Genomic DNA, 20,943 nt, shown 5'->3' on the forward strand with positions numbered 1-20,943 from the left:
GGGTGTATGGACATGAGGGAGTTCAAAGTGTGCTCCACTCGCTGGTAAAAGCTCCAATTCTGAGCCTTAAGAGAGAACCACTACTACAGGAAGCTCAGTCAAATCACCCTCAAGACATCCTAATATAAAATAAGAAATTAGTTCTAAGTGATGTATTCAAAAAGAAAACCTTGCAAACACTTTGTCAGGAATGAAATATAAAACAATATTTGAAGGGAGAGCCACACATCTTTTAGATCGTGTATAAGGGAGCAAGCAACAACGAGTATGATACATCAATTTTATTTTCCGTAAAGAACTGTACACGTAATTCATATCTTTTTACACACTGTTCACTTTGATGAGGTTCAGTGCCACAACCGAGTCGTATTGAATTTTTAAGATCCATTACATTCCACAGATTTCCCTTTGGTTTCTCAGAACATCCTCCGGGCGTCTCGTCCTGCACCTGTTGTGAATTATTCTCAAGGAGATTCACCTCATTAAAACAACATAAGACAAAAGCATGCACATTCACACAGCATCTGGAAAAGAAGACACAACTACTTACTCAATGCCAACCCCACATTTCAAAATGTTCCAAAAAAACACACCTTTCATTTTTTTGTTTTCAATCTGGTGGCTCGTTTAAAACTGAAAACAAAACATTGTGAAGCAGGAATTATTGTCTAACATTCCTTAAATAATTCAAACTATGGGCAACCAGAGCTCCTTCATCACAGTGTAAATGTTTATCAGATCAAAATGATTTGTGCTTTGCAAACATTTTAAAAGCTGTTCCATTTGTGTATTAATGGTTTAAATCAATTGGCTTCCTGTCTGTAAACTCTCGGCATAAACAGCTTCTGTTTCTGTGGTTCGTCATTTCATTTCCCGTGACAGTATACTGTAAGCACATTCAATCACCAGTATGTTCCCAAGGCGTGTCATTTTATTTTCATCCAAGTGAGCGGACGTACCTTGCTCCTAATTAGATCAGCAGTGCATCCTTAGGCTTTGAGCTGATGTTGTCCTGCTGTTGCATAACCATGTGTGACACAAAAAGAAAACTGGCTACTGTATAATGAGTATCTCAAATTGAAAACGAGGTTTAAGAACTTGTACTCTGAATGTCCCATGAAGCTCAGAGTTGATCATGTCTTACAGTAAACCTGCTTATGAAGCATAGCAGACATCTAACAGATCAAGACACAATGTTGTATTTCTGATCATACCAAAGCTTTAATCACTGATGAGGTTTCTATAATTTGGGAATATGTTGTAACCTATGGCTTGCAATTTTAACACTGCATCCATAACAAATCAAATAAAGTGACTGTGTTAATAGCAGCTGGCAAATACAGTACAAGCTATTTCATATGCATCATTTCCCTCATGTTACTTTTTCTCCATAAGATCATATGGTAGAAAAGCTCAAATCTGAAACATCAGTTTTTTTTACTGGTATCTGTATTCTGTGTGATTACATCTGTGAAATGTGAAGCACTTTGGACTGCACTTGTTGTATAAAAGGTGATATACAAATAAAGATTATTATCAGGAAATGTCAAACCTGCTTCAATAATGTGCACAGATTTTAGGGATGGTGCCATATAAACGCCAACAGCATATTGCAGAAAGAGTGTGTTTGAGCACAGCACTCAAAATGACTAATACTAGCTTTAGCTTTCATCTTTCAATGAGAAACAGTGATAACCTCCACTGCCCATTTCTGTTTAAAGACACTTTTATGCATTAGTAATATACAGAATATGTTTCTTTTTCAAATCAAACCAAAAATCCGCTTTAGTTCACAGTTTTTTTCAGAACCTAAAATGTTTGGCCTTAATCTTTGGCACCTCCTGGTGAAAACACTCCAGCCTGGTAATCAAACACCCAAATACCTGTCCTGAAAATGTAAGGCTCACCACATTTTCAGGCATGTATTAATGTACCAGAGAATAAAAGTATGTGTCATTAACTTCAGCTACATTAAAAGGTAGAAGGTAAGAAATACATCCAACTACTAAATACTGTTATTTGACCTTTTTATTTTTGATAAGCATTGTAATGTCTCTTTATTTCACTTTGAAAACCATATTCCTCCTAGGATTTGGCACACTAAATCAATACCTTTATATTCCACATTAAAGTTGAATGAGAAAAAACTCAAGCTGCGAGAACTGTGAAGTTCAAACATGGTTTATGGATCTATCCTTCAAGCTGTCGAGCATGGTGTCATTTTTGGGTCGCACGGTGAAAAAACCCCAAAGTAAGGGTGCAGACGGTGAGCATAGGGAACATAAAGGAACATAGTTACATTATGTGGATGTAGGGTAAGAAAGTCAAAGAGAGAGAGAGATCATATTTGTTCTTCTGTTTCGGCAATTGAGTCTCTTGCCTGAGGCCTGCATGTGAACTTCAGCACAATGCTGAAGAGAAGACTTTCTTAAGATGACTCGGCTGAATCCTTAGAAAGAAGCAGTATGAAGGCAATGAGTTGGTTTTTAATAGAGAAACTGGCACTTGCCATAATATTAAAGATTGACACAATTGTATTAACTGTAAGGCAGTACTGTTGAATGTAAAAATACTAAAGGTTTCCCCCTGCAGTAACTCAACTCATTGTATGTACAACTAACCCTTTTTAACTATGCGTATTTCTTTGGTTTGAATGTTTAAAAGTCATTGCTTCCCTCCAAGTAAAATATTCCTCTTTTTTAGTTTTTGTTAAAGGTCACCTATTATGCAAAATCCACTTTTTCATGTCTTTTCTACATCAACATGTGGAAAGAGACTCTGAAAGTTTCAGGAACAAACATTCTCTCTCTTTTTGTCCTGATCCATCAGAAGCTGGTATTTGAGAATGAATGGGCCTAATAAAATGGTGCAGTTTAAATTATCTTTATTTCTTAAGGCAACCTACCAAGCCTGATTTACGTTCCTTCTTGTGTTTTAGGAGATGTTTTAATGCATCTCTGTCTCCTTTAAAGCACTTCGTATTCCTTTGTGTTTTAACACAAACCTCTGTGATGAGTTGCTGTTGCTCTTTCAAAACGATCATGCTGGTGATTTCTCTCCCTTTGACATAAATAGCTGATCCTCTTCCCTCAATACATGTGACATGGTTGTTGTTGTTGTTGAGGTTAGTTACTCTTCCTGCAATGCATTATTTGAGACATGTAGGGCAAGCTATAAAAATCATGATCAATCATCAGGGACAGCAGGTGCGCTCAAAGCAGGCAGGTGTTCAAATGTCGCTTATCGGAGCGGAGGAGAAATGTGTTATAAAGTGGTCAGGTGTCAGGAGTAGTAGAAGCTGCAGCAGTAAACAACATTTGAATATGTGGGCATGTTAGTATTATATCCTAGGTCTGATTAAGTAAATTATCCTTTACTTTGTGAGTATTTGGAATAACAAAGTGTTAAAAATTGCATAATGTATTGTTGAATATTTCAAATTAAAGCAGTCCTCAATTATTGGACTTAAAGGTCACCTATTATGCAAAATGCACTTCTTCATGTCTCTTCTACATCAACATGTGTCCCCTCTTCTTCATGTCTCTTCGACATCAACATGTGTCCCCTCTGTGTAAAGAGATTCTGAAAGTTTCAGGAAAAAATATTCTCTCACTTTTTGTCCTGATCCATTTATATAAAAACCTGTCTGAAAATGAGCTGATCAGATTTTGGCCACTTTATGATGTCATAACGATTTGTTGGCTTGTGTAACCATTAGCCAATCACCAACCAAGGTAACCCCCCCCCCCACCTTATCACCTGAATCTCCTCCTAGAGCACCATTGTGTTCTTTTTAACCAAATATCTCTCAGAGGGGCGTGGGGAGTGGCTCCTTATTTTCATCTAAAGTAACAGACAGAGGGTGTTTCTCAATGTCGAGGAGGCTTGCTTGGTAGCACATGTACCTCCAAGTCAGTTCCTTCAGAAGCGAGGCAAGAATCCTTCCTAGCCTCGGAAAGCGAAGAATTGTGGAACAGGCTAACAGGTGTGCAGGTGTGCGTCATATGCGAGGCCCCGCCTTAAATGGAACGCGACTTCCGCCAAAGATTTGGAAATTGGTCCGTGCGCAAAGCATTGTGGGGATTTTAAGACCGCGGAGTCCACACATGTGCAGCCTCGACATTTCCCGCAACGAAGGACGCCGGCCTCGGTAGAATTCCAAGTATCCTGGACATTGGAACAGTCCTTCGGCGGGACTCGATGACAAAGTATCCTTGAAATAGTGGCTCTGGAGCAGCCTTCCTCGACATTGAGAAGCACCCAGAGAATCAGCCCTTTTGAAACAGGGCTGAAACAGAGGGGATTATGGGATGCTGCAATGATCTGTTTGGTATTTGGAGCCAAACACTTCAGAGACATGTTTTGTATATAACTGAGACCTATAATATATTGATGAAAAACAGTACAATAGGGGACCTTTAAGTGTTTGCTGTTAAGCTCTTTCTACACTGCAGTAACCTTGACACAACTCCCACTTCCCGAGTGACCTTCTCACCTTTCCTTATCAGGACAGCATTGTGTCGCCATAGAGTTAACTAAATCTTTATAATTATCTCATTCTTATATCTTTAGCAAAGACTCTATGTACCCTTGCCCTCCTCTGCACCGCAAGGGTCAAATAGGTGCTTCCAAATATTCATATTTTTCTTTCAATTCAAACTCTCCATGTGTTACCATTGTTGATCTATGGCTTTGCACATGTGTACCCTGTATAAGAACACACAGACGTGTTATCATTTCAAATGTGAAAAATTCAACCCCAAAAAAAACATTATTGTGAGGAACTTCATTTGTTTGTTTTTTTAAATGTATATGATATTTGTATAAATTATTTTTAGGTTCTAATGAAAGTAATATACTTATGATTCTATTATAAAAAAATATTATTCAGACTATAATTTGCAATTATAAATTGATTTAATCAAGCCACACTGGAATACAAATGTTTGTGGTAAAGCAATGTACATTCCCATTAAGCAAGAGGTTGTTTTTGATGCATTTTGCAGTTGAAAAAGAGAGCATTAAACGGTAATACACTGTTAATCTGTTCGGTTATTGAGCTTCAGACACATATATTACAATTTCAAAGACATCTCCATAACAATATACCACAGTTAAATACCACACTGACAGTAATACAAATTTGAAATGTCTTTTGACATTATATGGCCAAAAAACTGTGTAGCACGACAACATGTTCAGTAGGCACCCTGAGATGGAAATACAGATATGAGCAGTAACTTCTCAACAATTTACATCTTTCAACGCGCTGTTCAGTTGAGAGGCAATGAATGTCACTCTTCTGTCAGTTTATTTACCACCAAGTGACAGTACAACTCCACAATACATCCATAGCTGTGCTATTTTTGTTGTTTTTTCCACGTTAAAAGCATCAAAATGTGGCCCTGATGAATAAGGTTTGTTTTATTAACTACGAAAACACATTACCTATGAAATGAAAAGCTAAAATGTTGCATAAGTACTTCAGAATAAAGACAAATAATTGAACACATTTTGCATACAGCATGATGCAGTAGCCAGAGGGACCTTCGCTCCTTTATAACTCGCTGCACATTCAGTAAATGTTTTTACCAGCTTTCCTTTTTCAAGGTGCTGGAGCTTTTCAAACAAAGAAGGAAGGAGATCATCCTGAACTTGCTGTGTATTTCAGTCCTTTAGTTTGCCTAAAGTGCAGCATCATTACGCACTGAATCAGTCAAATAAATAAATATAGTAAGGTGAAGGAATATTTTCAACTGGATAAGGGTTTTAGTTGCAACTGATGTTGAATCAGGACCACTTTGTTTCAAATTGCATAGCAAAGTGTTCTTGTGCACATACTATAATTCATAGTACTTGGCTATTCTTGGAAAATTGTACTACGATGTTGTTAATATGTTGCCATCAGTGTATGGAGTTGTGGTCCGCACTGTGGGTTTTCTACAGTGGGGAAAGAAGTACTAACTGTATGTGATACTACAGAGTATTAGCATCAAAATAAACTTAAAGCCCTTCATTAAAAATACCTAATAAATCAATTTCAGCACAGTACTTGAGGAAATGTACTTTCGTACCACCACTGATATTCTCTAAATTAAATAGTAAATTAATAGGTTAAGACTGAATATATATGTATTGAGTTCCTTTGTTTTAATAGCCCTATCTCCACAGTTTTGTAGTTTTCATCACAATTTATTCTTTTTTAAATATTTATATATTTGTATTTAGTGTGTAACGCTACAAGCTATATACATTTGGCTTTAACTACACATGATGAAATATGTTGAGATGTTTTTGTGCTCTTTATAAACTCATATTGCACTGATATAACAGAACATTAGAGAATTAGGAGTCAATATAATGTAATTGTGACTTATTGTAATATTTTAGGGGAAAAACATTAGAGAAATTAATTTATTGTAATATCAAATTAAGCCTTCAGGGAAACAGATGGGTATTCTTTTCAGAATTTCTTTTTGCCACATACAGAAATACTATGAGGCGAGTATTTACATGCAGCTCCCAGTTACATTTCATTAAATGGTACCGCGATACATTTTTATTTTCTAACCAAAGCAGTTGTGAAGTATTTGTAGAAGCAATCGATACAGCGGCAGCAGATATGTGGGTTTCCTCCACATTTGTTTTGGAACTGAAAACTAAAAACAGCCATGTTAATTGGCACATCTTATATTGTGTGGTTCTAGCTTTGTGCATGAGTTGTTGCTAATTTCCTGAATTATGTTTTATGTTCATTACTAAGTTTGTGTTTTTCATTTATTTCAGTGCAAAAACGTTACATTACTGTCACCACATCATACTGATTATGTACACAAAGACATTATCTCCTATTCTACGACTCTAGCATTCAGTTGAGGCAAGTTATTTGAGGCTTTTGAAGTTACTGAACAGTAGTAGGCCTATATGTTTACCAGTGGTTACCCCGGGTCCACACCAGCAGACAATAAAGGATGTTACATTTTTGTGAATTATTAATGTACCATTCATATTGTTTTGAGATGTACGAGTATGAAACTGCAATGCTTGGCTCTGTTCTACCAGGACAAAGCATCTGTTAATACTTTGTAGTGGAAACTCAACCCTGTTTCGCACTTTAGCAAAGCTGTTGAGTGAAATGCTCACTCAAACCAAAAACTAAAATAAATCATTACATGATTCTCCAATACTTTGATTGAAACACTTTTTGACAAGTTACCCTGCACTTTATTCTGATCAATGTCATTTAACTGAAACCAAGCTACGGTATGCATGTTTCATCTGTGACACTTTAGCTGCACCACTGACTGGATGTCACATAAAAACAGGGATTACCATTTAACAGGCTCATAGATTTAGATGTCATTCTTTGTTGGAACGATCTCTGGCAGAGTCGTTGTTGTTGATTGGTTGAGGCGGCGACTGCTTGCTCCTCACGCTCCTGCCGTCCGTGGCGCCTCGCGAAGTCTCCGTCACAAAGAGCCGAACCACCCAGTTTGATGTGACAATGCGTTTGTACTCGTTCCTGAAATTCCGGTTGAGTAAGCCATAGATGATGGCATTCAGACAACTGTTAAAGTAGGCCATGAAGTAGCTGACCACAAAAAGCCATTCTGGGATCCGGGGAACCACACGAGACGGATCGATGGCCACCGCCAAGCCAATCAGGTTAAGTGGAGCCCAGCAGATGGCAAACAGCACGAAGACCACAAACATGGTGATGAAATTCCGCACGTCACTCGGTCTGATGCGAGGACTCTCCTCTGATTTCACTTTGCGTCGCACCTGGTGAAAACACACAAGATAGGAATTGGACTGTTAATGAAAGGCTACCGTGCTCTGGCTCTCTTTGTTACAGTCATACAAAAATACTGTCTTGAACTCAAACAGATACGCTGCTATGAACAATGTTGCACTAATGTACATTACCCAAAGATATTGAAGTGACTGTTATTTTGTATATATTGATTGTTGTGCTTTTATTTATGTCTTAATGTGTGTATATGTATACATGTGTCTGTTGATTGTGTATATAAATAGGTATATACACATTTGCATACATATTTTTATATATATTTGTATTTTTGTATTCGGGATTGTGGGAAACGGTATTTCGATCTCTCTGTCTGTACACACAAACTGAAAGATTGACAATAAAGTTGACTTTGACTTTGAGATATTACTCCAGAGGTCTGCCAAATCTAATCTAATGTGCTTGTCAATCATGATATCCCAGCTAATCACTTTGCTCAACTCCTGTTATATGGCATTACGGATTTCTATGATGGTATGATTAATTTTGTTCAGTATTTACTCAAACAGTAGAGGGTCAATAATTAAAAGTCAACATTTTAAACCTGGGAGTGACCACCATATTTTATTATGTTTCAGTCCAATTTGGAACTGAAACCTTGTATCATTGTTTGGCCCAAGGGTGTGTTTTCTTACCTGTTAGTATGATTCAAGGATTCAAGGATCCACAGCTTTTATTGTCATTTGTACATAGCTACAGTGTAGATATGTCAATGAAAATCTTAGGTCACAGGCTCCTCCAACAGTGTAACACAATACAACAGATAAGTAGTGCAAGTAAATACAATTATAATAGAATAGAAATAGTGCAAGAAGAGTCTATATACAAGTAATTGGAATATGATATATTAGATAAATAATGTGTGAGTTGCAAACAGATACATTTTATGGATGTTCTTTCAAAAGTTCAGGTGTTTAACAGTCTTAAGGCCTCTGGAATGAAACTGTCCCCGAGTCTGGTGGTTTTAGACCTGATATTGAAACCGTAAAACTTTCTATCTGGTGGCAAAGACATTAATAACCACAGAGAGAAGCATTAGACTGACCTGAATCACAAGTACCCAGATGCGTAGATAACAGAATGTAACCACTGCAATGGGAACCAGGAAGTGAACCACCACCACGGTCACTGTGTAGGAGCTGCTGACATTCTGGTCGAAGGTGCAGGAGTAAACCCTCGGGTCGTAGCGCAGGGAGCCGACGAAGAAGTTTGGGATTATGGCCACGACTGTGAGAACCCAAATTAAGGCAACAAACAGCAGAGTGTTGCGATAGCTGTACAGCCGACTGTAGGAGAATGAGTGACAGATGTAGCAGTATCTGTTCACTGCAATCCCAGTGATGTTGAAAATGGAGCCAATGACACTCAGCCCCATAACGAAACCGCTGACCTGAACAGAAAGAAAGAAAGAAATGTGTCAGTGTATAAGGCAGGGGTGTCCAAACTACGGCCCGGGGGCCAAATGCGGACCACGGACCATTTTGAATCGGCCCTCAGCAAATTCAAAAAGTATAATGACTATGAAGTATAATAAACTTCTGCTTGTCTTATATTGTACGATATGTTCAAATATATTACACAGTATTCAAGTGTTAATAAGCCCAATTTTTTCGGGTGTGTTGGAGGAGGGGCTCTGTAAGGAAGTGGCAGATTTTTTCCGGCTGTGTATTTTCAAATTCTAGCGCACTCGAGCTAGTTTCTCCAAAATTACCTACCCCACCTTTAAAGTTGAAAACATTTGTGTGCCAATAATACATTTACATAACAACCTTGAAATATACCCTTCATATTTCCTTTTATTATAAGCAATCTGAAGCTTGGATGAGCTGCTAACAAAATAAATAAAACCCTATGGAGAGCTGGGATGTACAGCATTTTCAAGTATCAAGAATCATTGGATTGATTTTTCCAACTTATAACTGAACTTATGAGGCGATATACCTCTAGTGAGGGGCCGAGACCTTCGTATATTTTTCTGTATGTGGCCCTCGTGAAAAAAGTTTGGACACCGCTGGTATAAGGTTTAATTGCTTTTTATTGGTAGTGAATGGAAACATGCTGTTACTAATGTGATCTTACCATGCATTGTGTGTTCCCCACTGACCATCCATCGTGGAAGAGAGCATAGAGAACCATGGGGTAGGGGTAGAAAGCTACCACAAGGTCAGCAAAGGCCAAACTCACCACGAACACATTACCTGGAGAGGAAGACACAGAGAAGCAGTCTCTTAAGTACATTCAAAGTAAAACCTTCTCCCTGATTGTGTGATGAGTCGTGTGCTTCATTATGCAGGCAACACCATCATTATGCTGTTCCTCTAATTCCACTCTAATGGCTTCACGCCTCATCTTCTCATCTCAACACATTGATTTGCCTCCTGATAGAATGCTTAGTGGCAACACTTTTGATGAATTAACATTTAAAGTGCTCATACAGTATGTGCACATGTAAAACAGCTTCGACATGTTTTGCAATGACATGCTGTTTGTGTTGGGATGTCAGAATCCATATAGTACCCATATACTGTACTCTATAATACAGTTGTATACATTCATAGCTTAAAGCTTGCATTTGTTCCAGAAAGCTAGACTTTTTATTAGGCTGGAATGAGTTGTGGACTATGATTTATGTTCTCTGTATTTTTATCAATATTATAAATGTGTTGTTGCGTTGATTCATAAGTTAAAAATAAGCTATTTCTATCGACTGTTCACACCATCATCGACTGCTGGCTCCTCACTCCTGGGTTTGGCTGAGAGAGCTAACAGCTAACGAAACAACACATTTATATCACAGCTCTGTTCAAAAGAGAAACAGTCAACAAGAACTGTTACTCAGTAAACTGCAATGAAGATGAAGGTGTTGTTTCTCCTCGTTCGCCCATCTTCACACCTGCTCTGTATCAGCCTTGTTAGTCCTTCCCTGCTCCCACAGCTCTGTAAATTTGCTCCTGCCTAATTTCCTCATACCTCTCACCTGGGCTTCTCCATCTTTCCATCTGCACTTCATCCCCTCGCCAGATTGTTTGTATAAGTCCTGTTGTTTTTTGTTCCCTCTCGGTTTAGCTTCGTGGCATTAGGTTTTGCCTTGTTCACCACCCAAACCTTCACTTTATCTTCTAAGCTTTTGGTAGTGTTAACTTTACTGAGATGTAAAGTTAATGTCACCAGAAAGCAAACAGAATTCATTTATACAGCAACCTTCACGGCTCACAGAGTGCTTCACAATCAAATCAAATCTAATCAAGTGCATACAAAAATCAGAAAAACTGAATATTCATGGTACCTGACTTAACACACACATTAATCTAAATGCCTGTTTGATCAGCTGGGTTTCTTTGGTCAACAGAGTCCAAATACCTTCTTTCTATAGTTAGTACACTATCCCAATGCTTAGGTTCTGCCGACTGGAAAGCAGGCTCTCCCCAAGTCTTTAAATGTGTCGTGGTACATTTTAAAAACCCTAAGTAGAGGATCTTGGAGCACAGCTTATGGTGTGGTAATGCAGAAAGTCCATGATATACTGTCGAGCCTGGTTATGTTCATTTATTAGTAGTAAAAACGATAATAAACAAAAAATCCTACGCACCAAGAAGCACAAATATTAAACATTCATTATAAATAAAGTATACCACATGTAAGGCAGATGAATCAACTTCAATCAGGATAACTGGAAGGGAAAAATCATTAAATTAAACATTTAAATTGCACTCAGGATACATGTTGTGTTAGATAATGCAGCTATGTTATTCCCTGTGCCCCTGCTTGGAATAACATGCAGCATAATGACAGGAAACTCTCAAGGGACCTGCATTGAAAGAAAATAAGTAATGTAAGGGGGTCAAAAAACAGTAATGGCCTTTATAATTAAATGAAAAAAAACGGGTCAATCATTGCTTACAGAGAGAGAGAGAGGGTCATCCACCCTTAGCGAAGGGCTTACAGTGATGAGTATTATAATTATCAGAGCATCCAAGGGCTTGAGAGTGGCAGCTGAAGCATCCATGTAGAAAATATCCCCATAATAAGACTGATAAAACATGTGTCTCTATCAGTAAGCACCAACATTTTAAAATGAAATACAAAATGGGGCGAAGCCTGCGAGCTAGTTCAGGAAGTCAACTCGAGCACCAATGATACATTAACACGTGGCGCGTCTCGTCCCTCTTACAACCAACCAAACACATTCTCCTTAACTTGCCGCTCTATTTAAGCTGCCAGGTCTTCCTGCCTCTGCCTCGCTATGCTGCTGCTGCCACTGCTGTGTTCACTTGCTATTGCTACGTTCATGTTCATGTTCCTGCTGCTGTGTTTCATGTTCCTGCCCCACCACCACCCCAGCTTCCACCCCAGCTTCCACCCCAGCTTCCACCCCAGCTTCCACCCCAGCTTCCACCCCAGCTTCCACCCCAGCTTCCACCCCAGCTTCCACCCCAGCTTCCACCCCAGCTTCCACCCCAGCTTCCACCGCAGCTTCCACCCCAGCTTCCACCCCAGCATCCACCTTTAGGCTCAGGGGATAGTTATCTAATCATCACTTAATGTTCTTTGTAAATCTGTGGAGTGATGAGGCCCGAGCCTAGACGCCAAACTCAAACTATATGCTGCTTCTAATAAACATATTAAGAAACACGTGAGTTGTCTGACTGAAAAGACCATGATTAAATGTGTGTATGCGAGGGGTTATGGCAAATGCAGCATAGCATTTTAAATTATAGCCCGATGAGACTTAAAAAACTAATAGTGTTCCTTCTTTCCAGTGTTTTCCATTATTAAAAGGACTGTGGGCCATGGGGAAAGAACAAAAGAAGATTCTCATTTAAGGGTTCCTTTAACACGTTAAATAGATATCTTGTTGGTCTGGATTGTTCATTATCAAATGCTTTGTGTGTGTGGGCTTGTGTCTCATTTCAATCACTGCATTATGCAATGAAGGTAGATGCACATAAATCACGGTTAAGACAGTTTGTGTTTGAGTTCAACCTTGAGGCTACAGCCTTATTTAACAAAACGATTTACTACTTTTCTTCTAGTTCTTTTAAAAGGCTTGCTAGTTTGTTTTTGCAGCATTTTTTATAAACTTGCTTTTATGCGTTTCGACCACAAAAATATGCATTTATGTGCCGATATTTTTAGTTTAACTAACTGATAACATTTTGCATCATTAAAAGATTTATAAGTGCTTTTTAAACTTCCTCAAAGAACTGCACTTGATAATCAAAGCCTATTTTGATGGAGATCATTTTAATCATGGCTGTTATTGCATTCGGTTGAAATTAGAAAGTGGAACTTGAATCATCCATCATGCAATGAAAGTTAATGAACATACATGTATGAAAGGTCTTCTTTTGATTATTTTTGTATAAACTCGACAGTTTCTGAAGTTTTTTAATCAACTTCTCATAGGAAGTTAGTCATAAAAACCCTCCAAACTTTTTTCCACAAAGGCATTTTAAATCAAGCAATCACAGATGAGTGCCAATAAAAGTTTTCTGATATTTCTGATAATTTGATTTGACATTTATGCATCTAACTGAGTCATCTCTAACACATCAAAGAGTGCAGCATATTTGGAATGTTGACATTTCAGCTTGCCTTACACAAGCTTTACAATATTCAGACAACTATCACCCTGCTGTGAGAGCCATGTTTTATTTTTGAGTGGCAATCACCATTTTTTCTAAAATATAAAATGTCTGACCTATAAAATGACCCCTTTGTTCCACTGCGCTGCCATAGCATCAAAAAACATGTGACACACAACAGCGTTCCACAAACTCTTGTATAGCTGCCCAGCTGTTGCAAGCCTTTTCATGCATAATTCAATACTAAATGACCTTTCAGGTACTTTATCAAACTTTATTTGTTTCATTGTTTCGCTAAAGCATTGTTTAACAGAGAAATACATGGAGGGCTACTTTTGCCATTAGGTTTATTGATGAGAGTGGAAGTCATGAGTAGAAAATATAGTCAACATAATGTTAAATGTGTGTGATGGTGTAAAGTATATAAGTAAATAATTTGTTATTGTGTTATTTCTACTAAGGAACTGATGGACATGTATTAGGACTGTTATTCGGTTGTAAAAACACGCATATGGTGACAAAAGTGTAAAGAGAAATCCTTTCTGTCTTCATTTTCTGTTGTTCATTTGGAGCTAATCTGCGGTGTGTTGTGTTACACTTGTTTTATTAATCGCCGTAAGTGTTAAACAGAACTGCAGAGCAACGCAGGATGTTAAAGGAAACTAAGGGAAAGGATGCAGCCAAAGTTTATCAGCCCCTCTATAGGTGACTAGCCGCCTACGAGGTACGTTTTTTGCTGGTTGTGTGTGGTTGAGCTGCAGTGTGTGTGTGTGTGTGTGTGTGTGTGTGTGTGTGTGTGTGTGTGTGTGTGTGTGTGTGTGTGTGTGTGTGTGTGTGTGTGTGTGTGTGTGTGTGTGTGTGTGTGTGTGTGTGTGTGTGTGTGTGTGTGTGTGTGTGTGTGTGTGTGTGTGTGTGTGTGTGTGTGTGTGTGCGTGCGCGCGTGTGTGTGCCGTTTATCGTGTGGGTTAGCATGCATATATTACATATTTGTTTGTTTCTCACCTTTTGTATTTGTCTGTGTTTTAACCCAGTTCTCACGGGTTGGAATAGATCGTTTAACTACGAAAATAAACCCTATATTTGAAAAAATATCTTAGCCTCGTGTCATTAACTGGAGGGAGCTACAGCTGGTAATGCCTGAGGACTGGATAAGCAGACATTGCCACACATGCTTTCCTCTGGCACGGACCCAGAAAATCAGTGTGTGGCTCTGAGTGTGTGTGTGAGAAAGAAAGAGCTAAAGCGGTTTGCTTCATTTTCAGCTTTATAGAGAGCAGCGCACATTCGACAGAGCAGCAAACCAGAGTTTGGAGTGCAGATAGATGTAGACCTGTGAGAATATTTCAACCATCTGTTCACTAAGATCACTCTAGTTACATGCATATTAGAGTCTTAAATTAAATATCTTGTTATCTTGAGTGTAGAGCAATGGAAAGTATAGTTAGATTACACTACAACTTAATTTACCCAGCAGCCCCTGTGAGTGGGGTGTAATTTGGACAAGCAGCTGCTTAGAGACCTTGCATTTTTTGAATTTCCAGATGAAAGCATACACACTCTGAGGCGTTACATTTTATTTTGCAGAAGCAACTTATTTGGCTACACCAATCAAAAAAGGAAATTAACAAACATGCATGGTAAGCAGTATTTTTTGCAATGCCGGATGTTTTTAACACATTTTTTTTGCTTAACAAGGAGATTGGATATTCCCTAGACTGAAGTTTGCATAGCTCTTTTTAAGGTAATTCACAAGATGATTTAATATCGAAATAAGAGCAAAATCGAATCTTGTTTGTCAAAGGCATGCGTGCAGATTGCTATAATAAACAAATTTAGAACTTAAATAGATTTTGTCCATCTCTGTAATCCTTTCCCCCATGGGCAGAGATTAAGAAAAAAATCTAATTTGCCTTTTTATTTTAAAATGTCTTTCCTGGGAAAGGACAAAGGCAATTTCGCCTAGTTAGCATTTAAATGTGGATTCAGTGAAGGAACAGGGCCTGTACAAAAAAGATGGTAAAAGAATAATGGCAATAATGGGGACTAAATCCAGAAAGTAGTTATGTGGAGGGAGAAGTGGTCTCACATGTGAATCAAATCTGCAGTTTCACGTGGAAAGACTCATCCTTCAAAGAGAAGTTGGGAGCCAATCTAATTTTAGAAGGGTTATTAATACAATCCCCACAAGACATGATATGGCCAATTAACAGCCTTGATTTTTTTATATAATAAAGCTGTCATTTCTGATCATTTCTGCAATCTGTTAAGAGGGAAGAACGTGACACAAAGGCAAAAGGGAGGCATTGGTTGAATCAATCTGCAGACATGAATGAACAAAGCTGAAATAGAGAATTAGGGAAAATGGCGGAAAGAAAAAAGGGGCTTAAAGGTTGGCAGAGGATCGTTCGCAGAAGAAGAAGATAAGAGAGAATAAACTGATGACAGAAGACAAGATCAAATAGCTTTAGGTAAGGCAATAAACCATGCTGTCATCACTACTATACATCAGGGCCGTTTCCCAGCATGCCAGCAGCTTTCTAGCTCCGTCGCCCTGCAGACTGCCTGGTCAAACGTATCTGACCCCCCAAGGAGAAAAGAGACAAACCTTCCCTCCACTGTCAGGTCTTTAGTATTCACTCAGCTGCTCTTGAGATTCCTTAACCAAGAAGTTTTATATGGAATAATTTGACACACAAACCGCCCTTCCTCGCACCGTAATGATCCTGCTTTTTTCTATTCTATGCTATTTGAACATATTTTCAGAGGTTGAAGGTTTTTCTCATAGAATAAAAAGAGACCAGACACTCACTGAGACTGCAAGGTGAATGGTCAGGCTATGCTGCCAGTCTGACATTGAATTTGCAGCATGAATGGCTACTACTGTAAAGAAAATAACATTCAAAGTGTTCTGCATCACTACCACATTAAAACAAGTCCACAGAAGTTCTGTGTTTATATGCTCTAACTGAAAGCGGCTATTTCCTCAGGCGAATACTGAACAGTGAGTTAAACTTCCCTCTCATAAGCTCACACTTTTTTGCTGGAGCAAGGACAAATATAGCCCTCAGTACTTTCCAACATTTAAAGTGCCTGAGTGCTTTTTCAAGACCAAAACAAGAAGCATGCCAAGGAGGTGAACATCACAGATAACTGCTGGAAAAGTGTTTCTTCAATAGCCAGAAATCTTGTAACATCCACACAAAGACAGCTTGGTGATGTTGAGCTGGCATCATATTGATCTGGGACTGACATTTGAAGGAACACAATATTGGCATATAAACAAGTGAAACAAAAAAATATACTTCTGATTCTTTGATGAATGTAATCCTCAAAATCCACATAAATAAAGAACTAGACATGTCCTTTTTGCATACAAATTCATGCCTTACTCATCATATTCCTATATATTCTAAGCCACTATTCAATTATTTCTATGTGTAGAGGAGAAAATCAATTTTGGGTGAGCTAATTGGTAAGAAAAAACATCCCTTGGGTAACATTTTCATTAAAACCAGAAAATATGTGACAAGTATTTTTAATTTGACCGTCTTAGTTTATCTGGAAGTGGGTGCTAGAATCCTAACCAGCTCAAAAACATCAAACATGGATCAGCAGTATATTCAAAAAAATTATAAAAAAATAACGCGTTACCTTTTGTATCGTAAAAAAAATCGTAGAAATGTCTTAATTCAGTCCAAGTAAATCTTAAATGTTGAAGACGTTTTTGCAAAAGTTCATGCAAAGTTTTATACAAATCTAAGTATGCAAATATATTATAAGTTTGGCCCTCTGTACACAGAACACTAAACTGCTTTCTAAAGCTTTATTCATTAAGGGTTATGTTTCTGCTTTTTATGCTGTGTGTGTATACTAAAACTAGCTTATCAAAGTTATTCATGTATGTATGTGTGTGTGTGTGTGTGTGTGTGTGTGTGTGTATGTGTGTGTATGTGTGTGTGTGTATGTGTGTGTGTGTGTGTGTGTGTGTGTGTATGTGTGTGTGTGTGTGTGTGTATGTGTGTATGTGTGTGTATATGTGTGTATGTGTGTGTGTATGTGTGTGTGTGTGTGTGTATGTGTGTATGTGTGTGTGTGTGTGTGTGTGTGTGTGTGTGTTCATGTACAAGCTATGCCACTAAGTGTTACTGTTCATACATTATTCAAAATGTTATCTGTTTGAGGGGCTGAATGGCTCTTTTCTGCACAGACAGTCATTTGTTTAGTACAGTCCTCTGGGATATTTCACAAATATGTCAGAACAATTGCTTTCCACCATGCAGCGATACATGTGAATTGGAAATTGCGGTAGACCAGAAATCTCCTTTTAAAATCGTACGCTCATTGGTTTTACCACGCAAAAAATAGCATGGTAATAGCCTGATGAATTTGATACATCACCATAATGATCTGGAAAACAGGCTATTTCCTCTATAACTGAGGGAACTTTGTTATGATTCTGGATTCTATATGTATGTAATAATCATTAGAACAGCATACTTTGAAAACAGATTTGATATAATACTTCATAAATAGAGCAAGGTCCAAATCAGGAAAGAATGAATGCAAATGTACATGGTGTAAACATTACCGTTAGTGACAAATAGAGCAGACTAATGTTTTAGTATCACATTATGACCTGATAACATGACAGCATGTACATGCAGAGTGAGAGCAGAGAAAGTCTAAGTTTTGAGATCATTAAGTCAAAATGCTTCTTCATATACTGCAGTTATGATTAATTGCTCCATGGAAAAAAAGTTTGAAATTACAATGAGAAGAGTCAGCGTTCATATCCAAATAGAAATGTCAGCATATGGACAACATTGGTGGAATGGCAACATACTGTAAAGTGATTTAAAATGTTGTCAGGTGGAAGAATGAGTGAAGGATTTAAGGCTGGTGTTTTTATTCCACACACAGAAACCTCTAACCTTCCCAGAAAATGTGTTTTCTGTGTCATGACCACGCATCGTGATTCTGAATGGGTTGCCAAGGAAAATAACCTTTAACTCGGCTTACTTTTATTTCTTTTGTCTTTCTTTTCAGAGAAGAGAATTTGACACATGTATTCAGAGTCAGCACTCACTTCCCAAGTATCCAACTAACTTTGTCCTTGGGCAAAATGGCCACTACATTGGTACTGTAATAATTCCAAGCAAAGTAGTTTTACAGTAATATCGATTTAAAAAAAGGTTCTCAAATGGGGGTGCGCGGACCCCTAGGGGTACGTTGGAGTACTGCAGGGGGTACGTGAGATTTATTTTCTGTTAATGAAAAAATATAAACAAATATTTAAACAAACTACTAATAGTAGATTACTTTATTCAAAAGTTTACAGTAGTTCTGGATAATAAAATGGGAAAAATAAACGGGGTGCTCTCTTTTCCTCTCTCTCTTTCCCTCTCCTGACAGCCCGTCAGTCTCGTGCAGCTCGCTGAACCTGTAATAAGTGACCCGACAGTAAAGAATAAATATATTTAAAACTAGTTTAGCTAGTAGATAAACTAGCTAAGTTTGTTAGGTCTAACTCTTAGTGTATTTTGCTCTGCTCAACGGTCCGTCACAGCGGGCGGAGCAGTGATCCAGAAGAGCTGCGTGTTCTCCATCAGCAGCAGCTGATCTGATCTCTGATCTCTCTCTCGCGTCCGGTTATACTTCACTCGCGTCGCGTTTGTGTCCAAATCTATCAGATCTAGCTAGGTCTAGCTAATGATATGACTGCCTGCTTATCAAAGGACCTAAACAATAAGCGTTGCTTGGCAACGGCTTGTGGCTGCAAAGTATAGCTCAGTATTATGCATATGATTATATGAGGGGTCAAAATCTCATGCTCATAAAATGCTCATAACTTTTTTTCTCTTCATTCCCCACACCCCAAAATAAATAAATAAATAAATATACACATTTTAGGAAAAGTAACGAAGTTTGAGCAGTGTGGGTTTTATATTAACAGAGTTACACATATTTCAAAACGCGAAGTGTAATAACTGCAGTTGCCTTCCTGTCACCGAGAATGACAAAGATCCTCAGTGAAGCACAAGCCCACGTTTCTCACTACATTGTAAGTACAACTTATTAAAAAGATCAGTTCAATGCAACTAATGTCGTCTTAGTGTTATTGCATGATGTTAAAATTGGTTTGCCATGAATTTAGTGATGGATTGTAAACATTTGAAATGTAGCATTTAAGTGTTTATCAGTTACAAGGTTGTTGTTTTAATAAATCAGACACCGATGGTGCAGCAATTACCTCTTTATATAGGCATTTTTTCCCTAACAAATTGTTTTTGCGCTGATCAGGGGGTACTTGGCTGAATTTTTTTTTCAAAGGGGGTACATTATTGAAAAAAGTTTGAGAACCACTGGTCTAATCAATAAGGGCTGTTTCCGTGGGTGGACTACTGACCAGATTATTGTTGCTCAAACATTTCTAGACAGCACTATCAGGATTGAATATAATAATTGCTCCACGTAAGTACCATACTTATGTATGTCCTTAGTCCTAGACTAAGTATAGATGGACTAATTTGTATTTAAAGCTCAATGATGTTTGTAATTAGTGTTTTTAATGGCAGAGTTGTGACTTCAGGTAAAGGTATCATTTGCAATTTACTATATACAGCATACAAGCTTTGCTCTGAAAAAACGGGTTTGTCAGGAACAAGATGAATGAACTTTGATATAGAGATGGAAAAATAACTGTTCAGTGTTGCTGAATGTGATACATAATGCATGTTATGTTAGGCTTTGTGAATGTGCGGTGAGCCAGAGTCCATGTGAACATCTCACAAAAATGAGCACTGCCAAATGATTCCTCATCATTTGTCAAAACAACAAAAAGAAATTGGTTTAATGAGAGAGCTCAAGCCTGTTATGTAACAGCACTTTGAGCCTAGCACGTGACAATAAATGGCAAAGAATTCCAGAAAACCAAAACCAAAATCATTCACAAAAAAAAGTGTTGAATATTTTCAAAACGTGCTTCTTTATTTTAGTGGTAGCACAAATTGCAGAGGCGGATTTCTCAAAAAGCAAATCTGCATGGTAATTCCACCACGGGGGAATTTGAGATTAAGGTACTATGAGGTTATGTATGATGACAATATTCACTGGTGTCGGCCCCTGACTTGTGATTACTGAACTGAATGAGGACACCTTTAAAGAGATGGAGGGAAAGACGGAGATTGAGCAGGAGAGATCTCGGGATAATCAGAAAACATCTGAGAAATCCAGCAGTTCAGAGGCTGCATGGAAGTTAAAGTTTGATATTAATCAGAACAATCAACCAAGACACTTAAGTAGTTTCAAAGACTTGATGTTTGAAAGTTCATCCAACACACAGTTCAAACAGGAAGCTTCAGTTTGTCTCCAGTTCTCTCAAACATGCATGTCCACACTGCTCGTATCTCAGTGATTGAGGACTGCGCTGTGATTTGATTAATGAGCCAGAGATTACAGTACAATCACTTCTCACCATGCATGTTAACAAGCAGCTGGTGATACAAGGACTGCAATGTATGTCATGTTAATGTGGAGGGTGAAACACAT

General features: G+C 38.1%; 1 protein-coding gene across 1 annotated transcript in view; it reads right to left on the reverse strand.

Moving 5' to 3' along the window:
* Positions 1-6,232: 6,232 nt before the first annotated feature.
* mtnr1bb (melatonin receptor 1Bb) overlaps positions 6,233-20,943 on the reverse strand; it is a 29,669-nt gene continuing 14,958 nt past the window's right edge. The window contains exons 2-4 of the mRNA XM_034140208.1: positions 9,890-10,008; positions 8,856-9,200; positions 6,233-7,782 (exon numbers count right to left, since the gene is read on the reverse strand). Coding sequence (XP_033996099.1) covers positions 7,360-7,782; positions 8,856-9,200; positions 9,890-10,008 — 887 coding nt within the window. The 3' untranslated portion in view covers positions 6,233-7,359. The remainder of the gene's footprint in view (positions 7,783-8,855; positions 9,201-9,889; positions 10,009-20,943) is intronic.

Source organism: Trematomus bernacchii, unplaced genomic scaffold (genome assembly GCF_902827165.1).
Source record: "Trematomus bernacchii unplaced genomic scaffold, fTreBer1.1, whole genome shotgun sequence".
Lineage (NCBI taxonomy): Eukaryota > Metazoa > Chordata > Actinopteri > Perciformes > Nototheniidae > Trematomus > Trematomus bernacchii.